The sequence below is a fragment of the Cydia fagiglandana genome, chromosome 2 (assembly GCF_963556715.1).
Source record: "Cydia fagiglandana chromosome 2, ilCydFagi1.1, whole genome shotgun sequence".
Lineage (NCBI taxonomy): Eukaryota > Metazoa > Arthropoda > Insecta > Lepidoptera > Tortricidae > Cydia > Cydia fagiglandana.
The window spans coordinates 11,587,169-11,605,893 of NC_085933.1; the positions used below are offsets into that span (position 1 = coordinate 11,587,169).

The 18,725-nt window shown below is 39.8% G+C and overlaps 2 protein-coding genes across 2 annotated transcripts in view; both read right to left on the reverse strand.

Moving 5' to 3' along the window:
- Positions 1 to 9,047, reverse strand: part of LOC134676414 (neuropeptide SIFamide receptor-like) — a 114,031-nt gene extending 104,984 nt beyond the window's left edge. Inside the window, exon 1 of the mRNA XM_063534806.1 lies at positions 8,353 to 9,047. Within this exon, the coding sequence (XP_063390876.1) occupies positions 8,353 to 8,896 (544 nt within the window). The 5' untranslated portion in view covers positions 8,897 to 9,047. The remainder of the gene's footprint in view (positions 1 to 8,352) is intronic.
- A 4,949-nt stretch (positions 9,048 to 13,996) lies between these two features.
- LOC134672537 (uncharacterized) lies at positions 13,997 to 15,828 on the reverse strand. The gene is made up of 2 exons (XM_063530486.1): positions 14,115 to 15,828; positions 13,997 to 14,014 (listed from the first exon to the last, which is right to left on the reverse strand). Exons 1-2 carry the CDS (start codon positions 15,762 to 15,764, stop codon positions 13,997 to 13,999), a joined length of 1,668 nt encoding a protein of 555 aa, XP_063386556.1. The 5' UTR covers positions 15,765 to 15,828.
- Between the last annotated feature and the right edge of the window lie 2,897 nt (positions 15,829 to 18,725).

Genomic DNA, 18,725 nt, shown 5'->3' on the forward strand with positions numbered 1-18,725 from the left:
CCCACTGATCACCAGTCCGCCGGACGATATCAGCCTGTCAGTTAATTGCAAAAAGCCACACATTAACAGTTGTATGTGCTCCAAAACCAATTGTAAATATAAATCGAAAAGTAAAACATTTCCACCAGTCATTTTAGCAACTTTCTCTGCATAATTTGTTAATAATACAATATTCTTACTTTAGTTTGACGAAACCTGAGGTGGATGAGTTATCTGTATGGTGACGAAGCCTGCGCTGTGGATCTGAAGGTACCTATACTGTTATTATTATGTTTTTTTAGTTTGAAATAAATAAATCCAAATCGAAATTTTTGACGATCTGCCGCTACAATATCACAGATTTTTTTGAATATTTTATGTGAACTTCTATAGTCTAATGCTATTAAGTACTACTTGTAATTTTACGAGTATATCTTTATTCGCTCAGACACATCAAATAACTTTTCGTCGTCAAAGTAGTCCGTCTTTTTTCATCAATGTTATTGCAGTTGTAAAGCTTATTTCCCGTCGTTTTATATTGTAAACCACCATTTATTGTCTTGCGATAAACTCCTGTGCTTTATTGGCACAGACGCGGAACCTGCGGAACATATCTGTAAGTACCTATCGACTAAATTTATGGGTGGCTTGGGAATTTTAATAGGTACCTTCTTAAAATAATATTATCCTGCATCGATAAGTTCGATGTCCCTTACATTTTCATTATAGTGATAACTACAATTACTCTATCTACATTTTATTTAGGTACTTCGAAATAAAATAAAAAGTTTGCCATTCAACTATCTTATTATATTTTGAAATTGCAAATAGGTGTCAATAAAACAGATAGATTTAAAACATTTCCTAATTGCGTTGCGTTTAACAATTTTATAAAAAGAAATTGAAAAATTGAAGTAAACTGTGCCGAAGTATAAGAGAGCAATCTTGCAATTAGATATAATTTAGCGCTTCATCGAGTGATAAAGCGCTAAAATTATCTAATATGGAAAGGTTGCTAAGTTAGCTTTCTAGTACTATCCTATCCATCCTACAATCTATTTTTTTTCAATATTTACCAAATTTCTTCGTCCCAGTCAAGAACCGGGTAAAATCACGTAGCGCAAACTGAAACCTTTTAAAAATAAGAATAAAAATGTATGGAATTTGTTTTCGCTCCTTACTTTTATAATAAATATTTTCCATTACGTCAATATCTAGGGAGGAAAATGGGGACTATGTTTGTGTGGATAAGTGGCCGTCCGCTATCATCTTAATTGTTTATGATGCTACTAAGTGTCAGGATAACGCCTACTTAATGATAGTAATTTAATTCCAGATTCACAGACACACGAATTTACGACAATCTGCAATGCTTATAATTTCAATGACAAAACAATAAAGATCGAGCAAGAGAGACATCATCACATCAAATGGCCCGCGACAGATACACAGAACAGCTGTGTTTGAGCGGGACGGATGCAGTAGACGAATGGTAGAAAAACTAACATATTACGTCTAGACCGGAGAATGAGACGTTCAAGGAGTTTCTTTGAAAGATTAAACTTGATATAAAGATGCGGTACGTTTAGTAAGAAATCTGCTTGATTTGGAATCTGGTTTGTATGGTAATTTCTTATTCTCTCCTCATTTCATACATTGTTTACATTTGACAGCTGAATTTTGGTTAAATACAAATGGTCGCGGGTAATGGAAATTTCAGACGACTTTCACTATATAAAATCTCTTTAGATCAACATACTGCGAATTATAATTAATGTTATCTCTGTATTTTAAATTACCTGTACTGTCACTATTTAAATTTGCTAATTTTATTTAATTTTTCATTTACAGTATAATATTGACACTCTACTAGTATTATTTCCATTTTATTTTACATTATATTGTGTTTGCCGATAAATTATTGTCATGTTGGCATAATAAATTCATAAATACCCATGCAATTTATAAGCGACATCCGTCAAGCAGGTTTTCATTTAAATAATATCGTTCGTAAATAAGATACCAAAATAATTTGCTGTCGTGAAGTGAATACTCACAATTTACGTCTCTCACAAAGGTGAGCAAATTGGGGCCAGTCCCTTGTATAATGTCGTTAGAATTAAACTCATTTGGATACAATTATACGAAAATTTCGTTTAGACTTTGATGTCGTCCTAACAGATCGTTACAGTAATTATAAAATGAAGTGTATATGTATTTATAGCACGACGTGGCTTTCGTGTGTCATCGTTAAGTGTATTTAAAAGTGTGGTTTAGGTAAGCATGAACATTTTTTTATAGACAGTATGTCTCTATGTAAAGGATCCTGACCGAATTTTCATCATTTTTGATTATTTTGCCTTATAAAACACAACCGAGGGTATACCGACGATTAACTATCAAAATCGAACTGCTATTTCCCGGCCTTTGCAATAATGTACCTACTACTATTTAAACAGTTTTTACTTCTCTAGCTCTAACTAGTTTTTAATCCTAAAAACTTTTGCACATATTATCTATAGCTCGTTTTTTAAAACTTATGTCTAAGTGACTTTGTCTATTCGCCCAGAGATAAAATGAGAAAAGTCACCTAGACATAAGTTTTAAAAAACCAGCTATAGATAATATAAATATGTATAATAGGGCACAATAATCAGTAACAATTTATTAAACTACGACGCAAAAACAAACTTCTTATATTGTGATATGAAAATAATATCTAAATAATGTCAGTTGCGCATGCATTTCGCTCCTATATGAATTGGCGCAAGCGAGACCCACGGGCGACTGACATCACATCATTTAGGGTCGGTTGCACCAAACTGTTCGTATCGTTAAAGAGTTCGCTAAATTTTTATGTATGGAAAGTTTCATAGTAAAGCGCCGGGGCGCGCCGGCTGACGTTGATCAGTCTGTCAAATGTGGTTGGTGCAACTGGCCCTTAGATTTATCATTTCATCAAACATATCACGCCTTAATGGGGTTACGGTGCCTTTTGTATGTCTTATCCCGTATACGTACACAATTTGGACTGAAATAAACAATTTCAAGGTTATTCATTCTGTAGCAAATTTTTAACAAAGGCATACGAAGTGTTAGGTTACACGTGTAAGGTAAATACGATCTTTCGCAATACATACTCACAATTGATGTACATAGGTATGTTTGGCTGTAGGTATTCTAACAATTTGTTTACAATTAAGTATTCATGGAAGAACAAAGTAATTATTTACTTTTATGTTCACGTCCTAAGGTACACACATCATCCAAGGACCATACATCTTTTCACATAGGTATGACTAACATTAACAGATACCGATTAATCGGGTCACTGAAATTGGTGTAACGTTGATTTACAATTGCTTTTAAATTGTTCGTGCTCACTCATCTTTGATAAATGACCACGAACAATTTAAATTGAATGAAACGTTCTACAAGAATCAATCGTTATCATTTAACTACATCTCCAGAGTTCTATCGAAGGATTGCAAGTACTTATGTCTGCCATTCGCATCACATAAAACTCTCTCACCATCGCGCAACTTGTGGACCGATTTCATTACGGACTTAGTCCATTCTGTAAGGGTACTATTATTGCAATTCTCGAGATTTTTCTTACCGTTTCTGCAACATCTCTATAAAACTTGAAACGTTGTAGAACAAATAAAAATAATTACTATCTATTCTATTCTATGAGAGAGAGGAGGAGGAGGGAGAGTATGTAGATTGTAGAATGAGGAGATGATAGTGATGCTGATAAATCGAACTGGCTCAAAACCAGGGATGTTGCGGATATTTGCATCCGCGGAACATCCGCATTATTTTCAACATCCGCATAAAACCGATGCGGAGCTTATGCGGATGCGGATGTCGACCAAATCGGTAACAGGAACGTTTTAGCGGCGCCGTAAGTGCTAGGCGAAACGTGGTCTTTCACTATCGGCCTCATCTCAAAACTCAAAGTCGCTCAACGAGCTATGGAGAGGGCTATGCTCGGAGTTTCTCTACGTGATCGAATCAGAAATGAGGAGATCCGTAGACGAACTAAAGTCACCGACATAGCCCACCGGATTAGCAAGCTGAAGTGGCAATGGGCAGGCCACATTGCACGGGGTGCTACGGACAGGAAACCTCCCAGAGCGCCAGGTCCCTTCTCATTCCTCTTGATCTAATTGATCCGGGGGTAAGGGAAGGGTTCTTGGACGGTGCACCCCTGGGGCAACGGTAAATAATCTCTTGATTTTCAAGTGATTCCTTACCGGTGCTGCCAATGTCCTGTCGTGGGGGGGTTGAGGGGGTTCCGCACAGGGTGTCCTCTCAATTAGGGAGAGTTCACCCGAGTGTGTGTTGGAGGGGGCCTTCGGGCCGGGCGCCTTTGGGCGCGTGAGGGCACAGGAATGCCGCTGACCTGTATAAAACTGCGGTCCCCGTAACCGTGTAGGCAGAGGGCCTATGATGACGGCCGGGGGGGTTGCCACTGCTGGCCGGCGCCGGCATGGTGGCCACGAGGATGACCACCTCTATAAAAAATCGCTAAGACAACCTGAGGAGGTGGAACCCGGGGTTTTTCCATCTCCTCCCGGCGTGGAGGTTGTCATGAGGGATCAGTGTGTGGTGTCGCCCTGCATACTACCTTCGAGAGGGGGAGCTTCGGCTCCAGGGCCTTCGGGTCCAAGGAGGGGACAGCCTCGGCTGTCGGCAGCAGGCGGTGTTCGCGGTAGAATGCTCTGCGATTCCGTGTTCACCGTCACTATTGCTGCGAGACGGGCATACCGTGGAGGGTTTAGTCGGTATTTGGCCCCTTGGCCACGAGTCCGACATATCCGTCCTAGTTCCCCGGCTAGGCGGAATGCCTAAATGCATTACTCCACGTAAAAAAAAAAAAAAAAGCCACATTGCACGCAGAGAAGATGGCCGATGGGGTCCAAAAGTGCTCGAGTGGAGACCACGGACTAGCAAGCGCAGCGTAGGACGTCCACCCACAAGATGGACAGACGATCTTGTTAAGGTCGCCGGAAGACGTTGGATGCGGGTCGCTTCCAACCGGCACGTATGGAGGTCCAAGGGGGAGGCCTATGTTCAGCAGTGGACGTCTTATGGCTGAGATGATGATGATGATGATGAAGTGCTAGGTAATTTCGTCATTATATAACGAAATCATCTAAATCCCGTTAAGTCGGTCAAATTACTGTTTATGAAACGCACCGATATTCTTGCTCAAATACTAAACGTTTAATTTTTTTAAATAAAAATGACTTAAAATGTAATATTTGACGTCTTTGAAGTACCAAATCTTGCCATCCGCATCCACGGAGGCTTTTAATTTCCGCATCCGCATCCACATTTGCAGATGTCAAAAAATCTGCATCGGCAACATCCCTGTTCAAAACGACAAAGTTTAAAACGGATTCAAGTAGAACACCTACCGATGCAGACAACTCGCCTATCTCACAATTCCACTCCAGAGAGCAGTTTCAATCGACCTGTCATATTCTTTAGCAGCCTTTTATTTTCTATTCTGCGGGATGGCGTATAATATAAGTAACTATTTATGATCTTTATATAAGGTGTAAATAAGGTGTAAATATTATACAAGGAAAGATCCAAGGGAAAAGATCATCCGGACGAAGACGTAACTCATGGCTCCAAAATCTCCGAACATGGTTCAAGCAGAGCACACGCTCATTATTCCGCGCAGCTGTGTCTAAAGTTCGTACAGCCCTCATGATAGCCGACCTCCGGTAGGAGATGGCACTGGAAGAAGAAGAAGAAGAAGAAATAAAGGAAATACCTAAGTAACTACAGTTTTCGTCATTATAGATTATTATCATATATTATCATCATATTACGACAATATTTTGTTTCGAATACAATGATGTAAAAAAATAAAGGAGTGATTATAATACCAAGCGTAAAATCATTATCAATATATAATAGCTCATTATTATGAAATTCTCAACAAAACTAGACTAAATTCTACTAAATAACTAAGTTACTGGAAGTTTAATCACATTTCGTACGTTTTAGTAGATTTTAGTGGAGAATGCAGGCTCAGGCTCAGGCTCATCACTTAGAGTGCTTTAACGGCATGTAAGTGTCCATTATAGCAGGATGTTTATCGAAGCAAAAAGAAATATGAACAAAAACAAGATTTTTACTAACTCTAAGAATATTTAAAAAAATCAAGAAAATTTACTCCCCTAAATTTATTAGAATTTTAAAAATGATTTGCAATATTTAGTTGACCAAAACAATGTCAGTTTTAAAGAATTATGAAAGACATTTTTTGATGTTTTCTTAGTTTTATCTAAATATGTTTTACGAAGGGACGCCGTCATCCAATACCCAAACCCTACACACAAACCCACAAACCCTATTGGGCTTACTGTGGGACTAGGTCAATTTGTGTAATATTGGCACATAACATAATTAAGTTTCACCTGTTTTTAATACGCTTTAAAAATATCTTATGATTTCTTTTTAAGTATATGCATGCTTGCCTGGGTAATAATTAAAAAATACACGGTATTTGATATCGACCGTGATAGTTACTAGTGTTAGTATTAATATGTGGTGTATTAAAAACAATAAAATAAATCAAAAGAATGTTTCGCAATTAATATGAAAACCACAGTGTTCAAAGCGCTAAAATCGCACTCAGTCTACACTTAGGTAATAAGGCCGTTAAACTATAAGAGCCTATAACCCTAATTAGTTTTCTGTCCCAAGAGTATATCAACTCATCTTTGATTGTCTAGCTACTCGTAAATGAAAACAATTCATCGTTATCTGAAAGGCAATTGCTCTGTTCCCAAGGTACCCCGTTTAGGACAATTATATTTACGCAGAATACTTAATAAAACTTGACGACTAACATTTTTGACTAATCCTTAAGTGTAAGTATTTAAAATTGTCTTGTACTAAAGACAAGCACTTCTCTCTGTTAAACATTAAATTATCACAAAAAAATTGTTTCATATCTACTATAACTAATAGTATAGTAGTAAAACAAGAAACAATAACATGAGATAACACACATCATTAGTACAAAGACGAACTTATTATTACTTACCTACTTATTTATTTATTAAGTATTTCAAATTCCAGAAGACTGAATAATAAATTGTAATTTAATTCGAAATTAAATCTCACTAACAACATTTACATAAATGGAGAAATTATTTCTAACTGCCTTTAACAAGCCCACAACGCAATCTCTTTAATATATGTAAATACGAGGAGGGCTCCGTGTTAATATGCATATATTCCATAATACCTCACTTGACAAAATCTTTTTTTAGCCTTAGGATTATTTAAAAAATGAAAAATGAATAAACACAAAACAATGGACTAAAGGTTCCTAAACATGTTACAAGGGATCAAAATTGATATATTTCCGTCAAGGGCGTACATGCGTGAATCCTGGACGTAATGAGGGATTCAAGTCGGGACGCCCAAGACGAAATAATTTTGATACCGTGTGACACATACTGCTTTTCACATCAACTATGAGGAAAATAAAAAAAATCTTAGTGTTGACACAATCTGATGCTTAAACAGATTATTTAAGCTAAAAAAATAATGTGCAAAATTTTTTCTAAATAATGTGCTAGAACAGAAAAGTGTTACTTTGATCCCTCCTAGCAGGGAAGAAAAGTGCCACTTTGATCCCTTCTAGCAGGGAAGAAAAAGCTCTTTTCCGAATAGGTGGTGTGAAAATATTTTTGTCTCCCGCCGCCCACGAGTTCCTCCAAGTAAAAGTCATAAAACCCTACAACATAAAATATTGGTTTCATATTTCAAGGTCATAACATAAATGATTTTACGCGAGTCGTCAGTATCTCGTTAAGTCGATATAAAAAATAATTCGACCATTTTCAACTTACCCAAAAAATTTACGCATTTCAATATCCCGTTGGCAACGGAACAAGATATTATTATGCGAGAATAAATGGAGCATTTCTGGAACAATTTCGACAAACGCCTCAAATTAACATATCATTACGTGAGACCAAAGCTAAAATAAGATTTATAAAAGATTACGTCTTTGAGCTCGTTATTTTTTGTTCCGGTTATCAAGTTATGTAAAACAATTGTTTAACTTATTCACCGCTAAACTGTAGGTAGGCTCGTAGTGTTACGACGTAGCCTGCCGTAGTCATAGTTTTCCCAAAATGTATGTAGTTAGAGCTGATCGGGGTAAAAGAATAAATAAAACACAACTTACTTACCTTATTGTTTTGTATTCTGATCTGCCTGTACTGTATACCTTCTCAAACATTGAAAAAAAAACTATATAAAAATAGCAAAAGAAAATTTCTAATAAATTCAACAATGCATTTAAAAAAATATAATGATGAAAACAGTACTCACGAACAAAAATGTTGGACATCAGCGTAGCGGGTAGACAAAACACGATCACCAGAATATCAGCAACGGCCAAGTTCACGATAAAGAAGTTGGTGACAGTTCTCATCCGCGGCGAGCGGTACACCACCGCGATCACGAAACAGTTCCCGATCAACCCAACCACGAACACGAGCAAATACGCGGCACAGTACACTGCCGTCATTATCCCGTTGTGGCGATACATCACCTCATCATTCATCACACCGAAATCAGACCTATTCATCGTAATGTTCATCTTCAATGGATGATGACGGTCCATGTCCATATGATTGGATAACGGCTCCAGGTCCGGTAGCACACTGTTCTCTGGCACAAATTTAGTATTTAAAACTTCCATTATAGAATTTGATATAACGTCCGCAATATGATTTTTTGAATGATGTGGGTGAGAGTGATTCCTATGTCGGCCGTGGCGAGTCTCGTGACTTGGATGCTGAGTTGAGAAGTTGAAGAACTCGCTTACATCGTTCGTAAAGAAATCACCTGATGGTATTCTTAAAGGAGCCATATTTTAAATTAAGTCATATCTTACACAAAACACCGAACGTCAGCAAAGAAACTTCACAGCACTTTACGAAAATTCTATGTCATAGAAAAATACGAAAGTTTTGGAGTGTTCGCGCGTTGGGTCGTAGAGGGACTACGCGCGTGTGTAGCGGCGGTCGAGCGCCGTCTGAGCGTAGCCTCTACGGCGTAGGCCCGCTCGGAAACGACGCATGTGCATTTTGGCTAAAAACCAACCCACAATATTAAGAGTCCTAGATCACTTCTATTCTGCACGTCATAGAGTTTGTTTTTCTTCAACTTAACGGCTTCAGGCGTAGAAGGTCGCAAATGCATGGAAAACCGTTAGCATTTCATGAATTTTAATCACAGTGACCCGTAATCAAATTTGAGCCTCGCAGAATGCAGTCAGCGCGTTATTAACTGCAGAGAAACTCAGAGTTGGCAATAATAGCTAACTAGATAATATTGATATACAATGTGATCAATCTAAATGAAACATTGAGGGGTAATCTCAACCTATAACAGAACTTCTATGCCATGAAATTATAGGAAATTTGTATCACCGCGAGATTTTATGCCATGTATGTATCTGACGGGTTTCTTTCGAGTATGATGGTATAAAATAGCTTCTAAAAAATTTCATGACCCATTGACAGTATAGGCACCATTCACCTTCGTAACGCATTTACTGCCAGCGAGAGCTGCACGCAACGAGCGTAGTAGGCAACGCGAGAAAAACCGTATGTAGCGAAAAGCGCCTACGAACAGAGAACCCGCCTGGCGGGACGCTGGCAGTGAATGTGTATAAAAGAGGGCGTTAAATAAACGGCACTCCAGACGTTTATAACTGGAATAAAGATATAAACTTAAGTACTAAACTCCAATTTTACACAAAGTTAATACAGCTTGTTAACTTGTGACATAAAAACTTCTTTACAGCAAAAATAACAAAACCGATTATATTATAACTCGCCCGTTTTGTACACATATTTAATTACACAGACGGGTCTACCGCGATATAATTTCATTGTTTTTATTTTAAATTCCGACGTTTCAGCTGAGTTGCACTAGTCACGGTCACGGAAAGACTGAGTGTCAACGGAGATATAAATAAAACAACACTAAAATACCTGAAATTGTTTATAAAAAAATTCGGAATAGACAAAGATATTGCAGCTACCCGTTAAAGTTTCATGTTTATTGTTATGTCCACGGCACGACACGCAACACTCACAGTATCCGTATTTCATAAAAGACAAAGTCATTATGCTCATAAACGTAAAATACGGTATTCTCAGTATATGTTACATTCATTACTTTCATTAGTGTTTCTTAAAACTAAGAAGTTAAAATTGATGGCTTGTCATTTTTGAACAATATTTCACACGATATCTGTGTCTCGTGTGTTCACGGGCTCCATTCAATATTAGCTTTGCGATCATAGGTCAAAAGTTACGAGTTCGAAACACATTCGGCGCGATTCGGGAAATGAAATAGAGATTAACTAGATACGATATAGTAAAGATATGTGACGTCCCACGGGTAAAGGTACCTTATGTCGGTTGGCGCTTACGCTATTATTAACGCTGCTCCAATATTATTGCGGCGCTATGCGACGAATCTCTAATTTATTTCCCGAATCGCGGCGCCAGCCGCCATAAGGTACCTTTTGGAATGGAACGTCACATATCTTTACTATTTCATGTCTAGTGAGTCTCTAATTCATTTCCCGAATCGAGCCGATTATCCGTCAGATTAAGAAAATACGCACAAATAATTGTCACATTAAGTATTAGCATAATTAAAGCAATAACGAGGACTAAACTAATCAAATCCACAAACTTCTTCTGTTAACTACCAACCAACCCCCCACCAAAGATATATGTAACTTCGTATAAGATGAATAAAGTCTAAGGAAAAAACGTGCCTCGGAAATCAAGAAAAAGTCATTCTCGGATAGATGCCGCACACACCTTTAGCACACACGGTTTCATATTTAACAATTTTAACACATAGATCAAAATCAGTGAATGAACATGGATCAAAATGATATAAAAATAATAAAATGTAACCAGGAGTGGAGTGGAGTCGAGTGAAACGCAGACTAATTTTACTTTTTATAATTGAAAGTAACTCAAATACGGTACAGAATGTAACTAAGCCAACCACCAAACGATGGGTCGGGAGCCGATCGCATCGATTTAGGGGAAAGGCGGGAGTGTATAATAAGTGAGCCGGGTAACCGTCAGCACTTGTTATATTCGAAGAAACAAAGATAGCGTACAAAATTGGCAAGGGTTTCTTATGGATCCTACGTTGATCAAGCGTTCGCGAGATCTATTTCGACGCCAGCGCCATCTCTTGACATATGTTGGCCCTAATGACGTAGTTCCGCTATTCGTCACTGGATGTCGTTAGTAGTGGTGTTACATATTCTCCCCCTCTATCCACGAAGACGTCTCGGCGAGTAGGATGGACATTGATTCTTATATTCGTTAGTTGGTAGCTTTGGCGGTTGTCTTCCTAGGCCTTCCTCTCTTCCGTATAGGCTGTAGAGGTTCCGGTAAGGTTGGGCCATTCCCTCTAAATGGGGTTAGTGCTGAAGTATGGTAGGTTCCCACTTCCTTCTCGGGTTCGCTAGGGTTAACCAGTTTGTACGATGTCGCGCCTCGCTTAGATTGCACAACATAAGGTCCATCTCGGCGTGGCATCAACTTGTTACTCACTCCTTGGGCGGAACGGCTGGCCGCGTGGGTATCGGCAAGCACTAAGTCACCGGCTTTATATCCTGGGTCAGGCCGTCTTGCTTTGTCAGCTTGTTCCTTCCGAGTTTCTTCTTTGTCCTGTCGGAGTTGTCGGGCTCGCTTTAGCGTCTCAGCCAGTAATAAAAGTTTCGGAGTAATGGCCGGCACAAAATTCTCAGATAACACAATTTGCTTTAGGTCGTGTGTGACATCGTCGGGGGATCGAAGTTCGCGGCCAAAAGTGAGATAGGCTGGTGTATGGCTTGTCGCTAGACTCACTGCTGTGTTCATAGCAAATCTTATGCACGCAAGCTTTTCAGACCACTCCCTGTGATTGTCCTGCACCAAGATGCCAAGTTGAGTCTTTATATCCCTATTTTTCCTCTCTACGGGATTCGCAGCTGGGTGGTATACAGGGGTGAACGTATGGTGAATTCCAAGACAAAAGGTGACCTTCTGCATAACAGCACTAACAAATTGCGATCCGTTGTCGCTATGAATGCGCCTGGGAACACCATATCGAAGGAAAACTTCATTTATCATAGTCATAGCGCATGCTTCCGCGCTGGCTGTATCCAGCGCGAACAGTTCTACCCATCCGGTTGCTATATCCTCCACCACTAGGATCCAGTTTTTATTAGTTACTGAAGTTGGCAAGGGTCCGAACAGGTCGAACGCTAGACTTTCGAATCTTTGATTGACTGCGGTGGTTTGCAACAGTCCAGCAGGTTTTAGGTTTGTTGGTTTATAGCGTTGACACATTAGGCAAGTTTTCACATATGATTCTATGAATCTTCTCATACCCTTCCAGTAATACCGACGCGATATCCTTTGATAAGTTTTATCGGCGCCGTAATGACCTGCTAATGGATCGTCGTGATAGGCCGTCAAAATGTTTTTCCATTCGTGCTCGGGAACCAACAATTGGGCATCCTCGTTATTTTCATCTGGATTGTATTTATAGAGCACACCGCTATTCAATACATATCCTTTGCCGCCCCAATAGATAGCATCTTCGCCTTCCGTCTCTAACGCTTTTATGATTCTAGCTATATGTTTGTCTTTCAACTGTTCATTGCGTATTTCAGAAGGTTTGCGTGCAGGCATATCTACCACAATGGTGCATAATTCGCAACTGCTTGAGTTATTAGCGTCACACTGGGGTCTGGACAGAGCATCGGCAACCACATTTGTCTTTCCTGGTGCATACTTAATCGTAACGTTGTACGCTTGCACAATTAAAGCCCAACGTGCCAATCTTCCCGTGGGTGTTTTAATCGTTAATAGCCATTTAAGCGCTTGATGATCCGTAACTAATGTTACTTGTCCACCTTCAATATATCCGCGGAATTTGTTGAGTGCCCAAACTAGTGCGAGTGCTTCTCGCTCCGTGGTGCTGTAATTTCTTTCTGCGGAAGTTAATAGCCTGCTAGCATACTCAATCGGGTGTTCGTCCTCTCCCTCCCCCTGGACTATGACGGCTCCGATTGCGTAGTTGCTCGCATCGGTCTTAATTATATACGGCTTGGTTTCATCTGCTGGCTTCAGAACTGGTGCAGAAGTAAGGTGACACTTCAAATCGTTGAAAGCCTTCTCCTGGGCTTCTTTCCATTCCCATTGAGCATTCTTTTTTGTTAATCTCGTCAACGGTTCGCTGACCTTGGAGAAGTTCGGAATGAAGCGTCTGTACCAGGAGCAGGTTTGTATGAAGGATAGTAAGTGCTTGAGGGTTTTGGGCTGTGGTAGACTAGTAATTGCTTCCACCTTGGAGGGATCCACTTGTAAGCCGCTTGCGGTGATCAAGTGGCCTAAATACTTGATAGAATCGCAACAGAAGTGACATTTAGTGAGGTTAATAGACAGATTATTCCCTTTCAGCACTTTCAACACTTTATCCAAATCCTCAAGATGTTGGTCGAACGATTCGGACAGTATTATTAAGTCATCCAGGTACGCCAGCATTCTCACATCTCCTACCAATACCTTGACCCGGTCGATAAGCCGTTGGAAGGTAGCAGGAGCATTCCGTAGTCCGAAAGGCATTCGAATAAATTTGAAAATTCCGAATGGCGTTATGAAGCTGGTTTTGTTCTGGTCTTCCTCGCGCACCTTTACTTGCCAATAACCAGAGCGCAAGTCAAGTGTGGACATAAATAGAGTCGGCTTGGCGTCACGTAGAAGGTCATCAATTCGTGGCATCGGGTAGAGGTCCGGTACGGTGATGGAGTTCAACCTTCTGTAGTCGACGCAAGGGCGTAGACTCCCATCCTTCTTTGGCACTAATATAACAGGAGCAGACCATGGTGAAGATGAAGGTTGGATAATACCTTCGCTGAGCATCTTGTCGATCTCGTTTTTCAACTGTTCCCTTCGGACTGGAGACAGCCGGTAAGGTGGTACAGCTATTGGTGCGTGGTCGCCTGTGTCGATAGTGTGTTCAATCAACGTCGTTGGTTGCTTACTAAATAGGCAAACCTCCTTACTCTTCATTATGACCCCTTCTATACGGCTTTTCTGTTCATCATTCAGAGTTCCCATTTTGACTGTCCCGATGTCTAATGTACACAGGTCAATGTCATCAGCAGTGTAGCCCGTGAATAGCGCTTCAGAATTTGGCGACAGGGTAACTTCGGTTTCTTCAATCGCCTTTACCGCATCCGCGAACATATAATCCATATGGTGTGGCTCCGGTACGTACCCATCAAATGTATCATGAGCTGCAACCTTGGGTTCATAACCGTATGTCGGGTTGGTGTGCCTAGACACGACATCTGGGTGTAAGTCGGGCTCAAACTGGGCCAATGATACGCTATCAGGTCCTTCCACGATGAAATCATAATTAACTCCTGGACGTTCCACAAAATTCCAGGAACGTTGAGGTATGTTGAGGACCATGCCTGCATCTTCTATGAACCCCATACCCAGCAACGTTTTATTTTCCTTAGCATGTGGAAGTACTACAAAGGTTGTGGGTACACTCCGATCACAAATTTTGACTGGCACTGTAATGGACAAGACTTCTTCTCGTCGTTTCAAGCCGTCTGCCATGGTTATATTAGCAGTTTGTCGAGCAAAGCTACATTGTCTTTGCTTTAAGCACTTGTACAGTTGATAGGAAGCCACACTGGATTTAGCGCAGGGGTCGACAAATGCTGTGCCAATAACATCAAAGATGGCAATCCCCACCTGCATTCTCGGGCGGGCGTCTAAGTTGATGTCTAGCGCGCAAAACCCAGTTTTCTCCATCTTGATTGGTTGAGCTTCTTTACACTTAGGGCATTTGCTTCGTGTGTAACCAGGCATTCCACATCCGTAGCAGTAGAGAGTCGACATACTTGGTGACGGCGCTTGGGTAGACTCCGTTTTAATCTCTTTAGGAGGTTGTTGTGTTTCACCCATTTGCTTCAGTCTTTTTCGACATTCCTCAACGGTATGGCCCGTAGCACGACAGTACTCACAGCGCTGTTTCTTTTTGGTTTGCCCAGTTTGCTTTTCGAATTGGTCTTTACACAAAACTGATGAAGACTTCTCACGTAGCACCTGTTCAACATTCCTAGCAGCAGTTAGCAGCTGGTCGAATGTCATCACTGAGTCACGTGGTATTCTCTCGCGAATATTAATGTGCAACTGACCATGAATAGCATCTATTTGTAATTCCTCTGTCAAACCCGGTGATCGTAGCTGGGTCAACAGGGCTCTGTTCTTTGCGATAAACGTTTCTGTCAGCATATCCGACGGTTGCTTGCGTGAAAATACTTCCTGGAATATTTGGACGCCAGATATCTTCGGTGCAAAAGCGTGACGCAATCTTGCCTCGAAGTCGGTCCAACAGGTAATATTATCTTTCACTCCTTGCCACCACGTAGAAGCTTCACCTTTCAACACCAGAGGAAGACTCATAATAGCAGCCTCGTCCGACATGCCATTAACCTTTTTATATACTGATGCGGCTGATAAAAACTCTTCCAAGCGTATAGATTCCCTAGTGCCGTCATAGGAAAATGACACGTTAGCAAATGATGCCGTTGTAGTCCTGACACCGCCAGCTGCGGCTTGAAGAGCTGCGGCCGTAAGTGACGTCACCAACTGCTGTAGCTGCTCCGTAGACATAGAAATGTTCTCCATCTTCTTTGTATTGGAAGGTCCGTGAAGTTTACGCGGTCTCAATCCCACTCTCAGTATAGGTCTTGTTTTGGGTGTAGCCGCAGGTCCTCTTCCGGATTCCGCCAGCTTGGAGGTATTCGGCCGAACGTTGAGCGCCAGATGTAACCAGGAGTGGAGTGGAGTCGAGTGAAACGCAGACTAATTTTACTTTTTATAATTGAAAGTAACTCAAATACGGTACAGAATGTAACTAAGCCAACCACCAAACGATGGGTCGGGAGCCGATCGCATCGATTTAGGGGAAAGGCGGGAGTGTATAATAAGTGAGCCGGGTAACCGTCAGCACTTGTTATATTCGAAGAAACAAAGATAGCGTACAAAATTGGCAAGGGTTTCTTATGGATCCTACGTTGATCAAGCGTTCGCGAGATCTATTTCGACGCCAGCGCCATCTCTTGACATATGTTGGCCCTAATGACGTAGTTCCGCTATTCGTCACTGGATGTCGTTAGTAGTGGTGTTACAAAAATGATTTATCCATATATATACATTTTTTGATAATTTTATACGTTTTCATTTTGAGTTTTAGTCGTGTGTCGATAGATGGCAGTAAATGTACTGTGACTACAAAACTTACAATGACAGGACCCCTCTATACTATCTATTCTTTTTGCCCCCACTAACCAACCGGAGCAATATAAATAGATAGCTAAAAGTGATGAAGGTAGACTCACGAGTAGAAAGATATGAATCATACATTAATCTGACACGCTCGAGTAACTAAATAAATCCACTCTTGGGCTCCCCTCTCATAACGTCATATTGTAAGGTATCAAGGGATCGATAGCAACACTTCAAACAATTCGAAACTACAAAGGCGAAACGGTTTATTACAGTTCGTTTTTTTTAGCATTAGAAATAAAGTAAACAATCTTGATGTGTCTTTTAATTGAAAAACACATTTTAAAAATAAGTTAAGGCAAATATGTAACCGTTATGAATCTAATACGATCATTTATATTATTCTGCTTTCATAAGTAATAGTTTTTCATTTTTAAAAAGCGATTAAAGACACGTCAAGATTGCTTACCTTCTTGCAAGTTCTTTTTAATGCTAAAAAAAACGAACTATAATAATAAAATAATAAAACCTGTCATATATCTGTATAAGGCACTGGTCCCACCGCGAGCTAGTAAGCTATGAGCTATCGGCTAGAAACACGAACAAAAGATAAGCACTCCCGTGTAAATAAAAGAGACACGGCGATATTTATAGCTCACCGCTGGGCGAGTAACTATAAATATCGCCGTGTCTCTTTTATTTACACGGGAGTGCTTATCTTTTGTTCGTGTTTATAGCCGATAGCTCATAGCTTACTAGCTCGCGGTGGGACCAGTGCCTTCGGGATATACAGATATATGACAGATTTGAAATTAGCGCGAGTTCGTTGAGCCCGCATCGACAGGCGAGACGAAGTGATTGATAAGCTCGCATAATAAAATAAATACGAGTAGGTGATAAAACTGATAAATAAACGAGCGAAGATACTTCCCTGCCATATATTACTGTTGGACTGTATTATTTCGTATTTTCATGTAACTACTCCACGTTTCATATTTCAAGCTTCAATTTATTATTAAATATTTAAAACTTTGATTAATCGCAGCACAACTTTAATTTACGTTATTTTGGTGAGACTATTAAAAAAATACATTTTGTGGAACTAGTACTTACCTTTAAAGTTATTAAATTTAGCGAAGAATAAATCTTTAAGTGCTACCTAAATGCCACGAATTACCGATGTGTGATGTGATAATAGTAGAGATGAAGCTTCGACGTAAATTTTAGTACTCTATCTATTATCTATAGTGCATGTTATTTTGTATTACATAGAACTGAGTGACACTAGGAGGATTGGGAGGAGGGAAAATAGAAACCTATCCAAACAAAGCAGTGTTTGCACATCTGACCCATTCAGCAACTGCGTCGTACAATGTGTCACGTCACGACACAGTGTCTGTTTGATTAACTACTGCTACTCGAATATCCATATCATAACAAGCTTCTCATTTTCCAATACCACCCTAAACTAAAAATAAATTGTGACGTTCCACGGCAAAAGGTACCTTATGGCGGCTGGCGCTTACGTTGCATAGCGCCACAATAATATTGGAGCGGCGTTAACAATAGCGTAAGCGCCAACCGCCATAAGGTACCTTTACCCGTGGGACGTCACAATTATATTCACCTATAAACAGAATTAATTTTAGTATAAAGCATACACAGTCTGCCGGACGATATCGGGCGATCAGTTGTTCAGAACTGTCTAATTTTTGTTCTAACTGACAGGTCGATGACGTCCGGCTGACTGTTAATCAGTGGGCCCCTTTAAGCAGGCTAGTTATTGAAGGCTGGCCAGTTATTGAAATTTTACGCTAAAATTAATCCTGTTTATAGGTGAATAGAATTTATTTTTAGTTCAGGGTGGCCAATTAAACACTATTGACATAACTTTTTGGATACTATCCGAAAATCTTGTTACAAAATATATATAATATAACATATTTTATAAGCTATTCTTATTTATATTTAAAGTGTATTTTAAATAGTTATTAACATTTTAGGTATTCTAAACCATGAAATTCTATCAAAGTATCAATTATAGTTTGCATTAAGTTTTGCTTCAAAACAATTCAACGATGAACACCAAAAAAGCACTACCTAGGTATGTGTCACTAATACAGTAAAGAAAGATGGAAATGATATATTTAAATGGGAGATAATAAACTGGCTAGTACATATTTACAACTAGAATAAGACCATAAAAGCGGCTTCAGGCTTTAGAAAATCTCGCATAACATTAAACAATCCCATACAAATGGTATGTCTTGTCTAGACAACGATTTGAATATAGTTAGAGGGTAAATACTTGCAGTGTCGCGGACATCTATCACTGTGAAGGGTATTTTGGCTGATAATCTA